This window comes from Cynocephalus volans, chromosome 12, assembly GCF_027409185.1.
Source record: "Cynocephalus volans isolate mCynVol1 chromosome 12, mCynVol1.pri, whole genome shotgun sequence".
Lineage (NCBI taxonomy): Eukaryota > Metazoa > Chordata > Mammalia > Dermoptera > Cynocephalidae > Cynocephalus > Cynocephalus volans.
In genome coordinates, this window is record NC_084471.1 from 87,056,669 (window position 1) to 87,081,127 (window position 24,459).

Genomic DNA, 24,459 nt, shown 5'->3' on the forward strand with positions numbered 1-24,459 from the left:
GTTCTGACGATGGGTCACACACGTGTGCACTGCCCTTCTCCAGCCCCCCCACCCCCACACCTGTCAGGTAGGGGCATCTAGGTCTCCGGGGAAAATCAAGCATTGGTGTATGGCATCCAGCCTGGTATGTCTTCTCAATAAATGATTTTGGATCGATTCAGATGCCTATTTTTTGTTTATGTCTGGGTGACCAATTCATCCCAATCTGCCTAGGAATCCCCACAGCCTTGGACAAACTAGGATGGTCAGTCAGTCACCTCTGCTTTCATGGACAAACATATGTTTTTCTTTGTGATTGTTTTCTCATCAGTTACATGAGGGGAAAGAAAGCAAAAATGGGAAAACACGTGATATAACTCTGAGACCATATACCCCATTTTAATCACTTACGTGTGGATATTATGTTAATATAAGTTGCTTTAGCATTATTTTTCATTTTATAGAAAGGAAAAAAATCCAGTTCAACTTGATGATGAAGGAGGCAGGACATTTTTACGGGTCCTCATTCATCTGATCATGCATGACTACCCTCCTTTGCTCTCTGGGGCCCTGCAGCTACTGTTCAAGCATTTCAGCCAGAGAGCAGAAGTTTTACAGGCATTTAAACAGGTAAGATTGAGTAGCCCTCAATGGTTCCATAGTAGAAGCTCTGAAAATGTTGTTTATAACATCCATGCTGACTTCATGGTTTCAGAGTTAATGAGATGGTATGGCTTTTCCTGGGGACAATTTCCATTTTTAAACATGGTTATGGCCTTGTCTACACCAAGACATGGTCTATTTTAGAAAGAGTTCCCTGCAAGTGAATTCCAGTTAATATCTTTAATATAAATGACCGGCCCTATGATTTAGGAAGGCCTGGGGGATAATAACATATTGGGAGTTTCATTGCCACTGCTATTATTTTGATTCCAAATTTTACTGATAATCTTGTGTAGGACAAGCAGTAGCCCTTAAATAAATATTTTGTGATTGAAAAATGTAAAAATTCAAAAAAAAAGAGGAACTGTTATGGATCTAAGCTTTTTCTTTGTGATCACTGAATAAGACATCCATGTAGAGATTATTAATTAGTAATATCTAAGTGCTTACATGTGTTTCACTAATATTTATTTTATTTAATAGAGCATTGATCTTATTAGGAAGTTTTACAGGAATACGTTAAAGAATATGAAATAAAAGGGTAGTCATGAATACAGTCATGCATCCCTTAGTGGTGGGGATGCATTCTGAGAAATGCACTATTTGGCAATTTTGTTGTGGGAACCTCATAGAGTGTTACTTACACAAACCTAGATGGTATAGCCTACTACAGAGCAAGGCTATGTGGTAGAGCCATTATAATCTCATAGTACCTCCATTGTATATGCCATCTTTTGTTGACTGAAACGCTATGTAGTGCATGACTATAAATATAATTGTGCATATATATATGTATATGACATGTAATACATATAAATTATAATAAAATAAAATTTTATATCATGAGATTTAGATTGTATCTATTAATAGTTTCTTCCACTTATTTTTCTGTTCCTACCTCTTTACAAACAGAGAGTCTCAGAGAAATGAACTTCAGCAGTGAAATTAGGGTATCTTTTATCTTAAATTGGTCTTTAGCACTTTGAAAAGTCTTACGAGGGCCCACTTGTTTTTTTAAAAAACTGTTATTTGAGGTGTAGAAAATTTATTAAAATAAAAAAAGATAGCCAATATTATTAAAAGCTACAGATCTAAGTTTAAGAGCAGAAAATCTTTACCTTTTATTTTATTTTTTCTTAATTTTTATTTTATTTTTTTCCTATATTTATTATTTCACAATGTAATCATTTTTTGTGGCCCTTTACCAATTTCTTACTAAATCCTCTCCCACTCCCCCTTTCCTACCTCTGGTCGCCTCAGTTCCATTCTCTCCTTTTGGAAGTTCAATGAATTATTGTGATTGTTGAATCTTCATTTCTTTCTTTTTGTTTACTTTTTCTTTCAGCTCCCACTTATGCGTGAGGACATACAGTATTTCTCTTTTTTCACTTAACAAAATTTTCTCTAAGTTCATCCATGTTGCTGCAGAAGGCAGAATTTCATTCGTTTTTATGGCAGAGTACTATTCCATTGTGCATATGTACCACATTTTCCTTGTTTAGCCGTCCGTCAATGGACATTTAGGTTGGTTCCAACTCTTAGCTATTGTAAATAGAGCTGTGATAAATGTGGGAGGTGGGGTGGGTCTCTTGAAGACAGCTTTTTTGTTTGGATGTTTGAAACATCTTGTGTTCCCTTTCTCCTTTTATTGTTTGTCTTTGACATTTGTTGTGTTTTTGATGTGGTAAGATTTAATTTACTTCTCTTTCTTATTGGCATTTTTTGTTCTACCAGTGGGTTTTGTTCTTTCTTGTGTATTCGTAATAGTGATTATTGTTTTTCAGGTTCCAGATGTAGGACTCCCTGGATAATTTTGGCAGGGTTGGTGGTATGGTGGTGAACTCTTGCAGTTTTTGTTTGTATGGGGAATACACTATTTCTTCCTTATTTGTGAAGGATAACCTTGCTGGATATGGTATTCTAGGCTGGCAGTGTTTTTCTTTTAATACTTTGGATATATCACCCCATTTTCTTCTGGCCTGTAGGGTTTCTGTTGAGAAGTCTGCTGTTAGTCTGGTAGGGGCTCCCTTATAGATGACTTGACACTTTTCTCTTGCTGCCTTTAGGATTCTTTCTTTGTCTTTGAGCTTTGCCACTTTGATTATAATGTGTCTTGGAGAGGATCTTTCTGGGTTGAATCTGTTTGGAGATCTTTGAGCCTTTTGGATCTGAAGGTTCATGTCTCTCCCTATACCTAGGAAGTTTTCCATTATTATCTTGTTGAATAGGTCTTCAATGTCTTTTCCTTTCTCCTCCCCTTCTGGAACAGCCACGATTTGGATGTTTGTATGCTTAAATTTGTCTGCTAGCTCTCTTAGGTTTTCTTCATTTTTTAAAATTCTTTTTTCCTTTTTTTTTTTTTGTCTGCATCAGTTATTTTGAAAAGTTTATCTTCAAGATCAGAAATTCTTTCTTATGCTTGCTCTAGCCTGCTGCTTAAGCTCTTGGTTGTGTTTTTTAAAATTTATTTCCTTGAATGAGTCCTTTATTGCCAGGAATTCTGCTACATTCTTTCTTAAGGTATTAATCTCTTTGTAAATTTCCTCCTTTGAGTTTTGGATATTTTATCTCCTTCCATTATGATGTTTAACCGAGTCTTCTTGCATCTCACTGAATTTCCTTCAGATAGTTACTTAGAATTCCTTTGCAGTCATTTCAAGAGTTTCTTGCTTTCTAGGGTCTGGTACTTGAGAATTACTGTATTCCTTTGGTGGTGTCATATTTTCTTGGTTTTTTTTTTTTTTTTTTTTTGTATCTCTAGTATCTCTGCATTGATGTCTGGTCATCTGATAGGTCAGTTGCGTCTTCTATTACTCTGGAGTGTGTTTTGAGGAGAGAGACTTCCTCTTCTTTTTCTGGTCTCTGCTAGTGACTCTCCTTGTGTTTTTGGCATGCTCCTGCCTTCTGTCAGGTGGGAGGGGGGATGGAGGATGCCCATGGCTCCTGCCTAGGACCCTGGGTGTGCTACTACCTTCTGTTGGGCAGTGAGGGATGCCCACAGCTCCTGCCTAGGACCTAAAAAATCATTTATAGCATGTGAATATTTTGGTTAGATTTCACAAACACTTCCAGGTAAATTTTCATAGTCAATATACATCTAAAATACTCATAAATGTTCTGGAAATATTGAACTTCAACTAAGATAAATATATTTAATGACTTGGGATTTTAGATATAAAGGAAATAGGAATAAAGGATGTTCCATAAGTAAATTAAGTGTTGAAACTCTTCTTTCAGGTCCAATTATTGGTATCCAATCAAGATGTAGATAACTACAAGCAAATCAAGGCAGATCTTGACCAGCTACGACTGACTGTAGAAAAGTCTGAGCTATGGGTTGAAAAGAGCAGCAGCTATGAGAATGGAGAAATGGGTGAAAATCAAGTGAAAGGTGGTGAAGAACCAATTGAGGTTCGTTTTTAAGATCTATTTTTAAAAAATCCAAACAATATCTTTTAAGTCAGATATGTGATAATATGCTCTACGATCAAAATTATTCATAAGAAAAATTTTGTTCTGAGCAACAGCGTATAAAATTTTCAGTTGCCAAGTCAATTAACTCCTTAAACCCACATTTTGTTTAATTCTTATCAATTGCTACCAATTTTTATCTCATCTCTCTTGGTTTTCACTGTTTATCATTTCCAGTATAAGTCCTATAATCCAGGAATCAGGACAACAAGAGGGAGTGGGAAGGAGAGCAAAGGAACGGTCCCTAAGTTGAGACCTGTGGAGAGAGGTGAATTTTGTCACCTTTCACTGCAGCTGTTTTTTGCCAACCTGAAAATCATTTCTTTCATCATGGCATATCCTTATGTAATATATTAAAGATATTTAAATGGAAGGACAATATGCTTTATTGCCAACACAAAAATACCAAAAATCCATGTTTGGTGTAAATAGTTACATTCAGGTGCTGATCTTGAATCTTCTGTTGTATTGATTTTAGTTTTTAGTATGTTAATTCATTGCTGTTTTCACATTTCATGAAATACATGTCCTTTTTCTTCTTTTCAAACAGTGGTTTAGTGGTAATGCTAGATTAAAGCAGACCAGTACTGACATCACAACTGATGATACATAAAGTTTCATAAATGCTTGTCTAGTGTTTTATCTAGTTTTTTAATCTGAAGGAGTATAAACTGTTTAGGTGGGTTTACCTACCCTAGCTTTTATGTTTGTTGGAGTACCTAAAATATTTTGGAGTTAAGAATGATGACTGAGCAGGAAATAATTCCAGTAATCAAAATGCTAAAAGTTTCAAAGGGAAGTTGAAATGGTGGGCTACTACTTCTTACTTGTCTCAGGACTAATTACCACTTACCTGCATGAAATTTTTGACTCAGTCTTTTAGAAACTATTTTTTGTGATTTTGTAATGTTGCAGTAGAATGTAGAATTTCTACTCCATTAACATTTGTTTTATGGCTTTTTTTAGGGGTGGGGTGGGGTTAGAGTTCTTCATAACATATTTAAGAAATAAAAGAAAACAACATTATTTTAGTACTTATGTGTCATGTCTTGTAGCAGACATTTTTATCCATGGAATCTTTTTTTAAATATTATGGTGAACTTTGGATATAGTTATAAACATCATGTGTCTAAGGATGAATTAACTGAAGCTCAGTGAACCCAAAGACTTCCTCAATGTCAATCAGCTCTTCGTGACTGAACTAGGATTTGAACTCAGATCTTTTTGATGATAAGGTTCAGGTTCTTTAATGCAAGATTTCATTTTCTGATATGCTATTTAGTGATATTAAGGGAAATGCATGCCCTCACAAGTTACAATACCTCTTTCTTTTGAAAATACATATTTTCTGCATATTCTAGAGAACTAGTGTAATGTTGCTTCTCCTTTCAAAAAAGTCTGTTCTTTTTTAAAAATATAGAACAACCCTAAGCCTTAGGAAAATGCATTATGCTCTTTGTAGAGGTTTGCAAAAAAATCTCTTAAGACTATTGGCGAGATGTTCCATGAAAGATGTTAATCACTAGTTTACAGTTTAAGTCCCCACTCTTCAAGTGTAGGTAGAAGAAAGAGCCTTCCTTATAGTGTATGTCTATGGAATCCTCTTAGAAGTTTAATAAACAGTTTGTGTTTATGTATGAAAGAAGATGAGCAAGTGGTTTGACTGAGGACATCTTAAAGATAAAACTGCATAATGTGTGGATTATATAACTATTTTTCTAGGGGTTTCAGATGAATATAAGTCAATCAAGCTGGTATTTACATATTTATTTGTTTAGTTCAGGATTTATTGGTTCAGGAAAATGGTAACAATTTTAGGTACTTCAAAGGAGGAAGTGATTTCATACAAGGAATTTAATTTTTTTTTTTTTTTTTTTTAAATTTTATTTTGTCGATATACATTGTAGCTGATTAATGCTCCCCATTACCAAAACCTCCCTCCCTTCTCCCTCCACCCCTCCCCCCCAACCATGTCCTTTCTGTTTGTTTGTTGTATCAACTTCAAATAATTGTGGTTGTTATATCTTCTCCCCCCCCCCGGTTTGTGTGTGTATGTGTGTATGTGTGTGTGTGAATTTATATATTAATTTTTAGCTCCCACCAATAAGTGAGAACATGTGGTATTTCTCTTTCTGTGCCTGACTTGTTTCACTTAATATAATTCTCTCGAGGTCCATCCATGTTGTTGCAAATGGCAGTATTTCATTCGTTTTTATAGCTGAGTAGTATTCCATTGTGTAGATTTACCACATTTTCCGTATCCACTCATCTGATGATGGGCATTTGGGCTGGTTCCAACTCTTGGCTATTGTAAAGAGTGCTGCGATGAACAATGGGGAACAGGTATACCTTCGACTTGATGATTTCCATTCCTCTGGGTATATTCCCAACAGTGGGATGGCTGGGTCGTATGGTAGATCTATTTGCAATTGTTTAAGGAACCTCCATACCCTTTTCCATAGAGGCTGCACCATTTTGCAGTCCCACCAACAATGTATGAGAGTTCCTTTTTCTCCGCAGCCTCGCCAGCATTTATCGTTCATAGTCTTTTGGATTTTAGCCATCCTAACTGGGGTTAGATGGTATCTCAATGTGGTTTTGATTTGCATTTCCCGGATGCTGAGTGATGTTGAGCATTTTTTCATATGTCTGTTGGCCATTTGGATATCTTCCTTAGAGAAATGCCTACTTAGCTCTTTTGCCCATTTTTTAATTGGGTTGCTTGTTTTCTTCTTGTAAAGTTGTTTGAGTTCCTTATATATTCTGGATATTAATCCTTTGTCAGATGTATATTTTGCAAATATTTTCTCCCACTCTGTTGGTTGTCTTTTAACTCTTTTAATTGTTTCTTTTGCTGTGCAGAAGCTTTTTAGTTTGATATAATCCCATTTGTTTATTTTTCCTTTGGTTGCCCGTGCTTTTGGGGTCGTATTCATGAAGTCTGTGCCCAGTCCTATTTCCTGAAGTGTTTCCCCTATGTTTTCTTTAAGAAGTTTTATTGTCTCAGGGTGTATATTTAAATCCTTAATCCATTTTGAGTTGATTTTAGTATACGGTGAGAGGTATGGATCTAGTTTCATTCTCCTGCATATCGATATCCAGTTTTCCCAGCACCACTTGCTGAAGAGGCAGTCCCTTCCCCAGTGAATAGGCTTGGTGCCTTTGTCAAAGATCAGATGGCAGTAAGTGTGTGGGTTGATTTCTGGATTCTCTATTCTATTCCATTGGTCAGTGTGTCTGTTTTTATGCCAGTACCATACTGTTTTGGTTATTATAGCTTTGTAGTATAGCTTAAAGTCAGGTAGTGTTATGCCTCCAGCTTTATTTTTTTTGCTGAGCATTGCTTTGGCTATTCGTGGTCTTTTATTGTTCCATATAAATGTCTGAATAGTTTTTTCCATTTCTGAGAAAAATGTCTTTGGAATTTTGATGGGGATTGCATTGAATTTGTATATCACTTTGGGTAGTATGGACATTTTCACTATGTTGATTCTTCCAATCCAAGAGCATGGAATATCTTTCCATCTTCTTGTATCCTCTCTAATTTCTCTCAGCAGTGGTTTGTAGTTCTCATTATAGAGATTTTTCACCTCCTTGGTTAACTCAATTCCTAAGTATTTTATTTTTTTGGTGGCTATTGTAAATGGGCAGGCTTTCTTGATTTCTCCTTCTCCATGTTCACTATTGGAGAAAAGAAATGCTACTGATTTTTGTGTGTTGATTTTGTATCCTGCTACTGTGCTGAAATCATTTATCAATTCCAACAGTTTTTTTGTAGAGGTTTTAGGCTGTTCGATATATAGGATCATGTCATCTGCAAACAGGGACAGTTTGACTTCATCTTTTCCAATCTGGATGCCCTTTATTTCCTTCTCTTCTCTGATTGCTCTGGCTAGTACTTCCAACACTATGTTGAATAGGAGTGGTGAGAGTGGGCATCCTTGTCTAGTGCCTGTTCTTAAAGGAAAAGCTTTCAGCTTTTCCCCATTCAGGATGATATTGGCAGTGGGTTTGTCATATATGGCTTTAATTATGTTGAGATACTTTCCCTCTATACCTATCTTATAGAGGGTCTTTGTCATGAATGAGTGCTGAACTTTATCAAATGCTTTTTCAGCATCTATAGAGATGATCATATGGTCCTTGTGTTTGAGTTTATTAATATGGTGTATCACATTTATTGATTTGCGTATGTTGAACCAACCTTGCATCCCTGGGATGAATCCCACTTGATCGTGATGAATAATTTTTCGTATGTGTTGCTGTATTCTGTTTGCTAGTATTTTAGTGAGGATTTTTGCATCTATATTCATCAAGGATCTCGGCCTGTAGTTTTCTTTTTTGGTTATATCTTTACCTGGTTTTGGTATCAGGATGATGTTTGCTTCATAGAATGAGTTTGGGAGATTTGCGTCCGTTTCAATCTTTTGGAATAGTTTGTAAAGAATCGGTGTCAATTCCTGTTTGAATGTTTGGTAAAATTCTGCTGTGAATCCATCTGGTCCTGGGCTTTTCTTTGTTGGGAGCCTTCTGATAACAGCTTCAATCTCCTTTATTGTTATTGGTCTGTTCAAATTTTCTACGTCTTCACGGTTCAGTTTTGGGAGCTTGTGTGTGTCCAGAAATTTATCCATTTCCTCCAGATTTTCAAATTTGTTGGCGTATAGTTGTTTATAGTAGTCTCGAATGATTCCTTGTATTTCAGATGAATCAGTTGTAATATCGCCTTTTTCATTTCTAATTTTTGTTATTTGAGTCTTCTCTCTTGTTTTTTTTGTTAGCCATGCTAATGGTTTGTCAATTTTATTTATCTTTTCAAAAAACCAACTTTTTGATTCGTTGATCTTTTGAATTGTTTTTTGGTTTTCAATTTCATTCAGTTCTGCTCTGATCTTAATGATTTCTTTCCGTCTGCTAACTTTAGGATTGGATTGTTCTTGTTTTTCTAGTTCTTTAAGGTGAAGTGTTAGGTTGTTCACTTGCCATCTTTCCATTCTTCTGAAGTGAGCATTTAATGCAATAAATTTTCCCCTCAATACTGCTTTTGCAGTATCCCACAGGTTTTGGTATGATGTATCATTGTTTTCATTAGTTTCAATAAACTTTTTGATTTCCTGCTTGATTTCTTCTTGGACCCATATGTCATTAAGTAGAATGCTGTTTAATTTCCATGTGTTTGTATAGTTTCCAGAGTTTTGTTTGTTATTAATTTCTAGTTTTAATCCATTGTGGTCTGAGAAGATACATGGGATAATTCCAATTTTTTTGAATTTATTGAGACTTGATTTGTGACCTAATATGTGATCTATCTTGGAGAATGATCCATGTGCTGATGAGAAGAATGAATATTCTGAGGTTGTTGGGTGGAATGTTCTGTAGATATCTGCCAATTCCAATTGGTCTAGAGTCTTGTTTAGATCTTGTGCTTCTCTACTGATTCTTTGCCTAGATGATCTGTCTAATATTGACAGTGGAGTGTTCAGGTCCCCTGCTATTATGGTATTAGTGTCTATTTCCTTCTTTAGGTCTAATAGAGTTTGTTTTATAAATCTGGCTGCTCCAACATTGGGTGCGTACATATTTATGATTGTTATGTCTTCTTGATGGATCAGTCCTTTTATCATTAAGTAGTGTCCCTCATTGTCTCTTTTTATGGTTTTTAGTTTAAAGTCTATTTTGTCAGATATAAGAATAGCCACTCCAGCTCGTTTTTCTTTTCTGTTTGCATGGTAAATCTTTTTCCATCCTTTCACTCTTAGTCTGTGTGAATCTTTATGGGTGAGGTGGGTCTCTTGTAGGCAGCATATAGTTGGGTCCTGCTTTTTGATCCAGTCAGCCAGTCTGTGTCTTTTAATTGGGGAATTTAAGCCTTTAACATTAAGAGTTGTTATTGAAAGGTGTTGATTTATTCCTAGCATTTTATTGGTTGTTTGGTTGTCTTAGGTGTCTTTTGTTCCTTGCTTTCTGATTTACTGTTTGGTTTCTTTGTTTGTTGGTTCCTTAGGTTGTAGATAGTATTTTTGTTAGGTTGTTTTCTCTTCATGAATGCCATTTTTATTGTACTAGCGGGTTTAGATTTTTCTTAGGTTTTTATGGCAGTGGTAGTTATTTTTCAGGAACCAAACCCAGTACTCCCTTGAGGATTTCTTGTAAGGGTGGTCTTGTGGTAGTGAACTCCCGCAGTTTTTGTTTGTCTGAGAAATATACTATTTGCCCCTCATTTCGGAAGGATAGCCTTGCAGGGTAGAGTATTCTTGGCTGGCAATCTTTGTCTTTTAGTATTTTGAAAATATCATCCCATTCCTTTCTAGCTTTTAGGGTTTGTGATGAAAAGTCTGATGTTAACCTGATTGGGGCTCCCTTATAGGTGATTTGACGCTTCTCTCTTGCAGCTTTTAAGATTCTCTCTTTGTCTCTGAGTTTTGCCAATTTGACTATGACATGTCTTGGAGAAGGCCTTTTTGGGTTGAATACGTTTGGAGATCGTTGAGCTTCCTGGATCTGAAGATCTGTGATTTTTCCTATACCTGGGAAGTTTTCTGCCACTATTTTGTTGAATATGTTTTCAATGGAATCTCCATTTTCCTCCCCTTCTGGAATACCCATGACTCGGATATTTGAGCGCTTGAGGTTGTCTGATATCTCTCTCAGATTTTCTTCCATGTCCTTGATTCTTTTTTCTTTCTTTTTGTCTGCTTGTGTTATTTCAAACAGCCCATCTTCAAGTTCAGAGGTTCTCTCTTCAACTTCGACAAGCCTGCTGGTTAAACTCTCCGTTGTGTTTTTTATTTCGCTGAATAACTTCTTCAGTTCAGCAAGTTCTGCTACATTTTTTTTCAGGACATTGATTTCCTTGTATATTTCCTCTTTCAGATCCTGTATACTTTTCCTCATTTCATCATGATGTCTAGCTGAGTTTTCTTGTATCTCATTCAGTTTCCTTAGAATTATCACTCGAAATTCCTTGTCAGTTATTTCAAGGGCTTCTTGTTCTATAGGATCTAGAGTATGAGATTTATTAACTTTTGGTGGTGTACTTTCTTGATTTTTTGTATTTCTGGTGTCTTTTTTTTGGTGTTTATTCATTGTGGCAGGGGGTTTCACAGTCCACCGGTTTAAGACTAATGACTAACTAGGATGTTGCTGTGGTTGCCAATTTGGTATGGCTCCCACCGTGACTGCTCAGTTGGCCTCTAGTGTCTTGTGTGTGTGGTTGCCTCGGGTCTTGGGCTTCTCCGGGGAGCCACCTTTCTGGTCAGCTTGGACTCTGCTGGGCTGGTGGATCACGTACCACAGGGTGTGTGATCTCTGTTGAGCTTTCACTTTCTGTACAGGACTTCTCCCCGTTCCGTGTGCTCTGGCCCAGGCTGTTAGATCGTGCAGTGGCGACCCCACCGGGTGTGTGGTTTCTGTCGAGTCTCCGCCTCCCTGGCCGCACGTCTCCCCCCTCTGTGCACACTGTGCTGGGCTGGGGCGTGTCTTCTGCACCCCTCGTCTATCAGCTGGGCCTTCAAGACCCTGCTCAGCACCGCCTCGCCCAGGAAGTCTACCAGGTTTCTGCTAGGCACAGACGACCGGTCTCTCTGGGTGCCTTTGTAGCACTGTGTAGATCTTTCTCGGGTCTTGTTCACCTTTGTATCCCCCCGGTATAAACCGAGTCTAGTGCCCGCCTGCAGCCTGCTCTCCGGCAGGTTCAAGCGGACCTGGGAACTCTCCTACCACACTATTCCCAACCAGAAATTCGTTAGGCTTTTTTCCAAACTGGTGGTCGCAGAGATGGTATCTGCCTCCCAGTAACAGGAAGTTTACCGGGCCGGAGTCCAGGGCGTGGTGGAGTGACAGTCGGCCCGCCCGTACTTCCTAGCCCTCCCAAAACTGGTCGGGATGCCCCACATCCCCAGCCCTGCCAGAGAACCACGGAGGGAGTGGGAGAGGAGGCCGGCCCGCAGGGTCCGGAAAGCCCCCGCCAGGCCAAGCAAATGGGCTCAGTGATGGCCGAGCAGGGCGGAGCTGCCCGCACCTGGGAAAATGGAGGCAGCACCGGGGCAGTGAGTGGCCTGGTGGTGCAGGCGGGGAGCCGCGTGGGCATCCACCCCCCGAACAGAGCTGTGCCAGGGATCACTCACAGTGCTGTGCCAGGTCGGGCGCTCGCTCTGTCTCTGGTTTGTTGCCTTCCGTGTTCTCAGCGCTGCCGCCTCGGGCTGTTCAGTCGCGGCGCCGCTCGGGCGCTCCCAGGAATCTTCTTTAATGCCGGCCTGAAACCTCGGATCCTGAATAGGGCAGCTGGCCGCCTTCAGTGCGGCCCCAGCCTCCGGGATCCTGGCTGCATCCACAGCAGCCCTGGCGCCGTGTTCCCTGTTTCACGACTCACTTTTGCAGCTAAGAATCAGTTCTTTTCCTGCTCCACACTTCAAAGCTGTTGCCTGTAAATGAGGCAGCCTCTCCTGCCAGGGGCAAAGTGGCGTTGAGCCTCCACGACCGGCCAGCAGCAGCAGTCCTCCCTTAAGAGATGGCCAGAGGAAGGTCCACAAGTTTCCCGGCTGCCTGAGGCCCAGTGGCCACCTTTTCCACCTCAGCTACTCCGCGCCAGCTGCCGCAGCCGCCGCCATCTTGAAACCAGGAATTTAATTTTTGAAAAGTTTGGAGTAGTACAGTTTGGAGGTTGCCAGTGAACTATTGATTTCAAGGTCAAGTAATCACAGCCATGATTCAGAGGTCAAGAAGCTGCTTTGGCTGCTGCTGCCGCCCCTGATTCACACTTTAAAGGCATGTGACAAGATAATGAAACATGGAGTTCACCAGAAACACTCATATCTTCTGGTATTTTCTTTTTAGCCTTCACAATCACAGGAAGATTCCCTTTACTTTCATTTTGGTTTTGAAAATCCACATGATTTCATCTCATTGACAGAAGCTGAATTGAATTTGAACTTTAGCTGCAGAGGAATTTGGGAACCAGCTCTGTGATACAGGAAGACATAACAAGATGGGCATGAATGCTGAATGTCAGTTAGTAATATGCAGCGTAGAGACGACAATGCATAGGTAATGATCAGTATGGGTTTTGGAATCAGACACCTCAGAATTTGCCACTTAGTATATGTGTGATTTTGAGCCACTTATTTTCATTCTCTAAGTTTTTTTTTTTTATCATTTATAAAATGGACATAATGATCGCTGTAAAGATTAAATGAGGAAACCTTGTGGATGTGGTGTGTCAGTTAATGTGGCTTTAGTTGAAAATATAAACAATATGAAATTATAAACAATAAAGGGATATATTATGTACCAACAAGTTAAGCAAGGCTCCATCCAGCTTTAATTAATTCAATGCCTTAGTGTTGTCATCATGGGCCAATGGGCTTAATTCTGGGGCTGATCTTTCTCATGGATGCGTCATGGCAGCAGCATCCTAGATATCACATCTGTGTATGACACCATCCAGAAAAAATATGTATTTCTATTTCTGGGATTCCTGTTTAGGAGCCAGAAAACCTTTCCCAAGCATTGCTCAGTAGATTCACCCCAAGAGAGTATATTATTTTTCTTTAATCTGTTCACTTTACGTAAATCTTAAATAGAGCTTCCACCATAATAACCTTGCATTCTAGGATAAAAGTGTCTTCATGATTTTTAAAATATTGCTAGATTAAGTTTGTTAATACTCTCTGTAGGATTTTACATCTATGTTGTCAGTGAGATTGGCCTGTAATTTTCCTTTCTTGTACTGTTCCTGTCAAGGGTTGGTATCAAGGTTAGACCAGTCCCATAAAATTAATTGCAGAATATTACTTTTTCTTGTGTAAGGTTTGAATTATCTGTTCATAATGTTTGCTAAAACTTGTCTGTAAAACCGCTTGGACCTTGTATTTACTTTGTCAGGAGATTTTAACTACTGATTCAATTTTTTTTAATGGTTTTCAAATTTTATATTTTGGGCCAATTTTGCTGTATATTTTTCTAGCTATATATGAGGGTACTTCGAAAACTGTGGAAAAATGGAATTAGAAGGTACTACAGATCTCTCCATAATTCTCTGAAGACCCCTTGTATTTAAGTTTTCAAATTTATTGGTATAAATTTGTTCTTATTCTTTCACTATCTTTTTAAATCCTTCCGTATCTGTAGCATAAATATAAATGAGAAAGATTTGTTGACTTTTCCCACTACAATGGCAGGCCTGTCAATTTTCCCCTGTAGTTCTAGTAATTTTTACTTTATGTTTTGAAGCTAATTAGATGCCTATAAATTAATTTTTTTTTTTTTTACTGTGGAGCAAAAACTTTTTCCGTTGAGAGTTATTTTTTCTTATTTCCGATATTATCTCATGTCTTCTGGCTCCCATTGCTGCTGTTGAAATATTTGCTGTCTATTGAATAGTGGTGCTTTGGTTTTGAAACTCCGATTAAGTGTATGTTAAGCCTTAGTAGTATATATGTTGCTAATACGTTACTGTATAGTATCTATTATATATGTAGTATCTATATAGTATACTATAGTATATATATCTATTAGTTTCCTTTTTGTATTTTCCATATCTGTGACTTTGTGGTGTGTGTGGAATAATTTCTTTAGACTCATCTGAGTCTCTCTTCAGGTATGTATTATTTGTATTTACTTACCAACTGAATTTTTAACTTTAGCCATTATACTTTTCCATACCTGAAATTTGATTTTTAAAAATCTTTTTGGTCATATTGATCATGTTTTGTTGCTTTCTAATTTTTGTGATTCCATATGGCTGTTTTATAAACTATGTTATAGGATCTGAAGTACTCAGGAGTTTCTTATGATTCTCATTCATGTTGCTCGTTTCATTATAGTTTTGGTCTTCTTTGATTATGAACTCGTATTCTTTTGAATAGACTTTATTTTTAGAGCAGTTTTAAGTTTAGAGAAATATTACACAGAAGGTACAGAGGGTTCCCATATAATCCATCTTCTTTCCTCTTATTTCCCCCTGTTATTAACATCTAGGATTAGTGTGGTATGTTTGTTAAAATTGACAAGCCAATATTGATACGTTATTAACTAAAGTCCATGGTTTATTAGGGTTCCCTCTTTGTGTTGTATGGTTCTGTGGGTTTTGACAAATGCATGTCATGTATCCACCCTTATAGTATCATACAGAATAGTTTTATTGCCCTAAAAATCATCTGTGCTCCATCTATTCATCTCTCCCCCATGAGCCCCTGAACCCCTAGCAACCATTAACCTTTTCACTGTCTATGTTGTTTTTTGTTTTCCAGAATGTCATACAGTTGGAGCCATACAGTATGTAGCTTTTCATGACCTGCTTATTTCACTTAGCAATGTGCATTTAAGTTTCCTCCGTGTCTTTTTGTAGCTTGATAGTTCATTTCTTTTTATCGTGGAATAATATAGTCCATTGCATGGATATACTAGTTTATCTATCCACTCACTTACTGAAGGGTATATTGGCTGTTTGCAATTTTTGGCAATTGTGAATAAAGCTGCTATAAACATCCACATGCAAGTTTTGAACTCATATCTTTTGACCTCTGTCCTGGGGGTTGAAATAGGGGATGTTTCCTCTTTAGAGTAACTGTGATTACTTTGGCCTGTTGCCAGGGGGCGCTGCTAGCCTGTGAGACCACATCACACTTCCTGCACACCTGTATGAAGTCAAGAGTTTCAGGTTTAGCTCCCAAACTTGACTCTTGCTCAGAGCTTACTTAATCTTCGGGTTGCAGAGCTTGTATTGTCATTTACCTTTAGGGAAATTTATCCCATCTTATTGTGTAGCTTGGAGCTCTCAGATCTGGCTTCAAGGTTACTTTTTTCCCCTTAGAACCTGGAGGGTGGGGTCTCTGGGAGTCATTCTTTGTTTTCTGTGAACCCAGAAAGGTATTTAAAATCGGTTTATGTTTAGGATCTAGTTGTTTCGTAACAGGAGGATGCTTTGCAGTTTTAAGTTAGCTATTCTTGCAGAAGTCCTTGGGATGTATTTACTTAGGTGTTTAGTGATTTGTTGTTGTTGTTAATGAACTCACATTCTTTGGGACATTATTGTGGAATTCTTGTGAGGCCTGTAGTTGATTTACAGAAGATTTCATTTGCTTGGGTGAGGTACTTTGGGATACTACATTCTGTAACCCTATTAGACACAATTTTTGTCTTGGGATTTTTGGGCCACTTTGTTATTGGTCCCAAATCTTGAGTGAAAGTGAGCTGTGTATAGGAACCTCCAGAACGCTTCCCCCACCCCCTGCCATCTTTTTAGCTTTGACCAGACCCAAGGCCAAGACAGGCACCCCTTTGCTCTTTTGTGGGCCGTATCTTTCCCAGGTTTATCACTGCAGTTGTCTCCCTTAGATGTTCCTGGCTCCATGCCAGGGTCTCTAATCAGATGGAAGCATCTTGATTGGGATCCTGGCCTTGTTTCCTTGTTTTTTTTGTTTTTTTTTTTTTTTTTGTGTGTGTGTGTGTGTGCGTGTGTGTCTGGCCACCACCACTGAATCTAGTGCTTGATTATTGATCTGAAATTTTTATGTGTTTTCATGGATTCTGGCCTCCCTATTTTAAATATTTTATCTCTCACTTTTTGACGTTGTATAGGAGGGGTTTCTGTGCAGTCTACTTTGGCCTACTCTATTTGACAGTTCTTCGTGACAGACAACTCTTATTTTGAGCCCATATATTTGTCCCTATAATGTCTATTCGCTGATGCTAGGTTTGAGGTCATGTGGACCATATTGGAATCTCCTGTGCTTGATTAACTGTCCTGTTTCTCCAGAGTAAAATCCTTCTTTCAGCCATTCTATTTAAAGTGTGACTTCAGTCCCTTAATCTCATGCTCACTTGCCTTTGTACAGACTTGAATTTCTCATCTCCTTTCTTAAAGTTTGATATCTAGAATCAAACCTAATATTCCAGATGATAGAATATTGCCCTCAAAGAATGAACACCCATAAAGCAGCATGCCAAGGTTGTTGATTAAATACTGAACTGTGCAGCACAGACAAGAGTGAGGTCGGTGTGGGCCTGACGTTTTGGAGGAAGCTTCACTCCAGACACAGAGCACAGGCCTGTTGTGAAGGATCGTGAGGAGTACATTAGCTCATATATTCAGGAATAATAACTAGAAAAGCAAAATTCAACAAGAATAAGCAATTCGTATTTGAAAATGGCTGGAAATGCGGGGCCCTTGAAGATTCTTGGGTTTAGTCTGGCAGAAACCAGAATGGTTCAGGAGAACAAGAGGCGAAGGTGGGGACTGGTTAAGAGCCTTTTGCATAAAATCAGGTGTGAGGCTGTGAAAGTATGAACTAGGGAGATAGCAGTAGAAATGTGCACAAACAGGTGGATTGAGAAGCCAGCAGAATGGTACACTTATGAGTATGATGGATTAATATTAAGGAAAAAAAGGTGAGAAACTACAAAGTTACTAACTTATACCTATCTGAGTAATCTATATTACACACTGCACCAGCAACCAAAGATAGCGGAAATGTACTGTAAACAGGATGAAATATGTCACAGTATCAAAGGGAACAGCCAGTAGCAGGCAGCATGCACTCTAGGAAGGCAATACAAATAACAGTCCTTTGTTGTGTAGTTAATCTCACAAAGGCTCTAAACACAGGACGATTGCCATTGTTTTAAAACAGTCGATAATGGTCTAACTTTGTGCCTGCTTGGATATCAGAAGACCAGATAACATTAATGTGATTCTTCGTTTTGTGAATAAAAAATGTCTCAAAATAACATAAGTGTTTTTTTTTTTCTTTTCCTCCTCGGTGGTAAGTTTTATATGCTGTATGGACAATAAATGTGAATTGACAGTCTAACACTAACAAATCTCAACATATGATCCAAAATTATACCATTACTGTAGTTGATCTCTTTAAAACAAGGAGAGAATGGGGTGGATTTTATCATCTAGTAAACCTATTGCCTCCCTAGTGCCTGTGAACTTTATTATCTATTGTATATTATAGTGTTTCCCTTTATTAAACTTATCTTCCAGGACATTAAAAGACTGTGCCTTCATTTCTGAAAGCTTAGCGGCTAGAGTATAACAAGTTGACAGTGTCAGTAGCATTAGGAGCAATTACTAATTCATCACATTCAGATATGTGTTGACTTGTAAATATAGGAGGAAGAGATTGACTCAGGAAACTGTATCCAAGTGGGTTAAGTCAGGATTGCCCTTTATATTCATCCACCTCTTTATTTAGAGTTGAGAAGCAGGTCACTTGGGCATCACAGTGCTTCCAAGACAATTTCCCACTCATTTATTTTGTTTCTTATTAGTTTTTCTTACAATGATTTTGCTTCAAGATTTGTACGTATGTCTATATTCATCTCTATATCTACCCACCTGTATGTGCTTGCCAGCTTCTTTTAAAGAAAATGTACTTTTACTGATCTAAAGTGATATTTAAGACATCTATCTAGCTTTTATTTCAAGGACGGTATTTTTTCATTTTCAGGTTTTCTAATTGGTCCTTTTTTATATCCATCCATTCTAGATTCATATCTGTGTTTTTACTTTGTTATGTTTTTGTTCTTTTAATGGATGTGTGATGTAAGGAACACTGAAAAATGTCCCTGGGGCTTGCCCTGAGTTGTCTGGACAAAGAGCTGTCTAGGACTGTTTGTGCAGGATGGGGAGTCCCCATCTTCCAAGGGGCTGTGGCTTCTGCCCTCCAGCAGGAGCAGTCCAGTTTCTGTGGGCCCATAGTTGGTGTCCCTAAAGGATTCTTATAAACAGCAAGGACTGTCTGGTGCCAAAGCAGTTTGTGTATACTTTCATTTGGAAAATTACTCTCAGACTTGCCCTATAAGCACCGTGGGGAGTGGTCGCTTGGAAATCCAGACCCATACAGGTGTCCAGCAGTGCACCCAGCACTTCTGTGTCGGGTGCTGGGAGGATGGGGACCATGCCTTCTCTTCTCTTGCTGATGCTTGGCTTGTAGTTTCCCCTTTCTGTAAAAGTCTGTTCTTACTCATGTGAGTGATCTGCGGAATCATCCTGAATGCTGCTGCATGACACGCGGCCCACCTGGTGTGAGAGATGTTATTCTTCACTATGTCTATGATTATATTAAACATACCTATTTACAAGTCCTTTCAGAAGATTTCTTAATTGTTTACATTTCTCTGGGAATGATATAATCTTATTGTTGAGTTGTTTGGTTGTCTTTTTTAAGCAGTAACTTTCCTCATTGTGTCTGAATTTTAGTTTGAAGGCTTATCTTAATTATTATTTATTGTTATGCTTAATTATTTATAGGTTAATTTCTTCCTCCCTTCTCTTACCCTCTGTTTCCTTCTCTTCACTGACTTTTCTCTATTTCTTCCCTGTCTGGTGGTTTTCTGTCACCTCTACTTCCCATTACTCCTTAACAGAAAAATTGTACTCCCTTCTGGGCCTATCACTTATGATCTTTTTTTCTTTGATAAAGAAAGCAAGAATGCAAATCCTTCTAGAAGGATATTGTGAAAGAAAGTTCTGCTTTCACAAGTGTTAGTATTTCATTCTGCACAGTGGGAAAATAGTTCTACAAAACCTTTATTTCTTCAGCAACAGTTGTGATTAACTTTTGACAACAGGAACTGGTAGAATGTTCTAACCCTCATGCCTGGTACAGAAAGAGTCTGCATATTTTAGACAAAATCTTCCTACTTGGCCTGACCTGTGAGGGATATTGTGCTAGTTTTCATGAAGAAACTTTATTCATTAATTTTGGACAGTGCTTTCCTGAATTTTCCTTTTATGAAATCTGTTTTCTTTTCTCCAGTTTATATTTTGCCTCAGACCTCATTGTATAATTTATTTACTTCTTTATGTTACGATATTTATCCCTGTCCTTGTGTCTGAGCTAATGCCATTGAGGGTGATTGCTATGGATGGGTATCAGTTAATAAGCTCTTTCACATGACATATACTTGAAAAATATTTTTTTTTTGTTTTTATCCAAATGCTAGTTTTACATGTCCTCATTCTATTTGGTTGTAATTCTTAAATGTAATGCTTGTATTTCCTGAATTTGTTATTTGAATTACTGTAAGAGTTTTTTCTTTCTTGTTTTCTAGCCTACATTTAAAATTAACATTGTTTTAGGATAAACTTAGTATTTCCCTTTATGTTATAAGGAACAGTTACTATCTTACTCTTTTATTTTTCTTTTTTTACTTTTCCATTTGTTTTTAACTCAGTACAGATTGCTAGTGGAGATTCTAAGTTCCTGTGTGGTTTCTTTTCCTCAGCAAGTGGCTTACAAGGAAAGAATGGAGGTTGATTCATTCAAATCAAGGCGTACATTTTTCATTAGATCAGGCATCAACATTTCTGGTTGCTTGGGGAAAAATGAGTCTGAAAGAAGGTGCTGACTCCTTCGTCTCTCACATCCCAGACATACAACCCCTTCTCATGGCCACATCTGGGTGTGCTGTGATACAGTTGTGACCAGGGATGCTTCTTTCAAATAATGTATCACGTATCAGAGACAGTCTTGAGGGGCTCTGTGATGTTACTGCTTTTCCTTCCTCTACAGTGCTTTGCTATCAGGTGCCACTCTGTTGACTAAAGAGTTGTCCACCCTTCTACATTTTACATAATGCTGGTGAAATTTCAGCCATCCCTGGAGTTGCATCAGAAAATTTCTGAGATACATTTCTATATGATAATGGGTTATTGCTGCTTATGAAAGCAGTTACAAGTTTACATGGAATATACCTATTGTCAGTATATTCCTAGTTTTTCCTAATACCTCTCTAAGCAAAGAGGATGCACTCCAGTGGCATATACTTTATGTTTGTTTAACCTTATTTAACAGTGAAACAGATAGTAAAGATTTGGAGGGTTTTCTAGGACATTGAACTAAACATCATCAAATACTAACTAAAATGACATCAAATGAGTTAGAAAACATCAGTATTGTAATTGTCTTGAGACACAGGGAAAGGAAAACAGGTTTGGGGTAAGGCTAGGAATATATATATCTGCTCCCTAGAAGTGAAGGGATTTGGGCCTGAATTGAGAATTCTGGCTAGAAGTTATCTGCCAGTAATGATGGACATAGCCCCTTCCACACATTCTGGTTCTTGGCCCAAGTCTTCGAGCAGCCTTAGGGACCTCTCAGGGAAGTAGAAACAGTCAACCGTGGCACCATGATCGTCCAAATTAGCTTTACATGCAAGGTCAGATAAGTGATCTAGGGTGATTTTACGGATTCTGCAACCCCCCATATATCTTCTTAATTGACTGGTACATGATGTTATTCTTAGGTGACAGTGAGAAAAAATAAGTCATCATCCCACAGAGGGTTATCATTCAGGTGTCAGAAGGCAGGAGCATTTATGTTGAAGAGCTTCAATTAAATCATGGTCTGATTGGCAAAAGACTGGTTATTAGATTTTTTCTCATGATTTGGATGGTAGTGAGCGAGGGAGAAGCATGGCATTTGGCACCTGAAGTTGGGGAGGCTGGTTGGTAAATGATGTCCCTGAGTGGGTTGTAGGATGGTTACATGAGGAGAAGCCTAGGGATGCAGATGGTGAGCAGAATGCTTTGCTGTCTTGCTGACTTGACAACTTTGCTGAGGAAGGACCTCCTTAAACTTCAGTGGGGTGTGGAAAAATAGAAGGCATGCACTGAGCTATTTTGATCATGCAGCTGCAGATGGAGGCAGCTCTACGTGGGAGAATTTGGAAAGTTCTATTTTTAAAAGCATGATTGCCCTTACTTAAGCTAAGGAGTTGGATCCCCATTAATTGGTGCCAATATTTAGTTTGCCTTATAGTTCATGTGGTATTATTTTCTTAAATCATTTTTGCTATTGATAGAAAAGAGTTTCCTTGACCAATGCAAGAAAAAAAAGGGGGTGTGGGGGAAGCTATATTTAGAATCAGTATTCACTCTTTGTGTCTCTGCCTAGAACCCTGCTGCCCACCCAGTTTCTAGAGTCTTCTTGCTACCTTGTTTCTGAATCTACTATTTTCTGTTATGGTATATACTATGCAATTTAAAATATAGCTGCCTCTATAAAATCACTTAACTAAGCTGTTTCCCATATTCCATTACAGGAAATAAATTCAGGTTGTTCAGATTATAGGAGGCAATTAGAATAAAGTGCAAGTACTTTTGGAGCACTGTATTTATTCTTCATCACTGCTGTCGAAAGGAGTTTTTGGATACGTATGATAAGCATGGCTGTTTTTTTTCGGTGTTATGCTTTTTTTTTTCTGGGTCTACTCAGCTCTGTGACTCTGTATCAGTCATAATTCTATATTTTGCACTTTTCTAGTATTTTGTCATTAGAATAAATTCAGGGCTTTTTAGATTTGACCACTGACCTAGGACTAAAGTTGTACAAGATATAAATATTATTGTCAATTTCTGCTCTTTTTGGAGGAAAACTCTTGTAATACCTTCATTTAGAGCATTAGAGTATTTTAGCATCAAAACAAGGAAACAAAACCTAACTGTAATTATACAGTTTACATATTTTTTAATTCCCCCGATCACTGCTTTGGAATCTTCCAGATGTTCTATGGGTTAATACTTTTGTTCAGTTTAATTACATTGAATTATTTTCTGAAACTAAAAGGGGTTGTTTATTGAATTCTCCAGTGTTGCCTTCTTTTGTTGACTGCTGGAAATTTTAAATTAAAATCATTATTCTTCATAATTCCCATACTTACAGAGTTTACCATTGTCTCTATCTTCCCCTGGGCTGAACTAAAGAGCATAACTATTTGTTGTATAATACATTTTGTCCAAGATTACTTTTCTTAAAACAAGACAGTTCCTTTTTCTTCAGGTCATTGAAAAGCAGGCTTAAATATATCTGCCAAAGCTTTGCCTATAGTTTTTAATTGCTTTCTTTAAAGCTGACCTGTATCAGAAAGATCTCCTTTCTACCTAAGGAGCTTTATCAGTCTTTCGACGTGGTAATATCTTAATCCTAGTTTGTTATACAAACTTGGTTTTTAAAAATATTTCTTTTCTTTCAGAAAAAAAATGAAATAGCCTTTTAAAATTCAACTTCTACCTTTGTAATCAGAAAAAGGAAATTTAATTTCTAGCTTTTGCAATTTCTACTTCTCATCAATAAATATTTTTGCTGTCAAATAGGAACCCTATTTGTCTCATTGCCTGAACGCCAGTCTCTTTCCATCTAAACCATTTGCATTTATCTTAGCCACGTGGACTGTCTTTTCTCCTCTACACTGCCTTCTCTTACAAATATAGTTTGACATTTTCTTCTATAACTTTCAGGATTTACTTAATGTTTAGTGTCTTGTAGACAATATCTCACATTCTTTCTTTTCTTTTATCTACCTGGGGTGGAGGTTGGACTGCTTTCATTATTTCCCTGCTAGTACTCATTATGATAGCTAGGTGACACAGCCTGGGAATCTAACTGAGTAATGTTTTGAAGGCTTTCAGTGTTGGTATCATTTACAGTTTGCAGTTTCAATTCGGCAAAGAGTGAAAGAGACAGGTGGTCAGAAATGTAGAAGGCAATCTGGAAGAGACTATTATGTCATAATAAAACAAACAAAATAGGGTTTAACAAAAATGGTAGTGAACCACAGAGTCAAATGCTGAAGAAAGTTTTGGTAGTTATGAGTCATTGGCACATAAAGCAATTTCAGTACAGTGTGGTATAGATTATTCTTTTGGGAAAGTTAGAAGGAGCAGTAATCTGAAAGGCCAGACTACTTTTCAGGATGGGTAGTTTCACTGATGGTGTTTGGATAGACTCCACCTGACCATATTTTGAAAGAGATGAGAAAGAGTCAGTAGAAACTGCTTGTGTACCAAAAAAAAAAAAAAAAAAAAAAAGGATGAAGCTGTGAGAGGAGGCAGGGGAGATGGAATTTTCAAAATCTGGGCATCAGAAGTTTTGTTCTCTGAGACATGAGAATGAAGCTAAACAGGTTTATGGATGATACTGGGAATTTTCAGATAGAAAAGAGAAAATGTCATGTGGGAGGATATCCATCTACTCAGTAGAAGGGGAGAGGAGGTCACCTACTGAAGTGGTACTCAGACTGGAAGCCTCAGGATAATATTTACCAGGGGAGAAGCGGAACAGGAATGCAGAGCTGACTGAGGAGTGAAGCCTCACAGCTCACCAAGTTGCTCTGCAGCTTGAAGCCATTCCTTAGAGTTGCTTGACTAGCAAGGAAAGTATTTTTCTTTCTTGGTTCGCATTCATTTTGTGATTTGTTCTGGAGCACAGGAGGCAAAACAGCTTGGGACAAAAGAAATTACATCGATTGGCCTTGTGTATCTTTGTTAGTCTTTGCTGAGCTTAGACTGGAGCCCCTTTAACCGTGAGAGCCCAGCACCATCAATAGGATGTCAGG

General features: G+C 38.0%; 1 protein-coding gene across 1 annotated transcript in view; it reads left to right on the forward strand.

Moving 5' to 3' along the window:
* Positions 1-24,459, forward strand: part of ITPR2 (inositol 1,4,5-trisphosphate receptor type 2) — a 487,108-nt gene that overhangs the window by 201,357 nt on the left and 261,292 nt on the right. The window contains exons 25-26 of the mRNA XM_063115575.1: positions 444-609; positions 3,880-4,053. Of these exons, the coding sequence (XP_062971645.1) occupies positions 444-609; positions 3,880-4,053 (340 nt within the window). The remainder of the gene's footprint in view (positions 1-443; positions 610-3,879; positions 4,054-24,459) is intronic.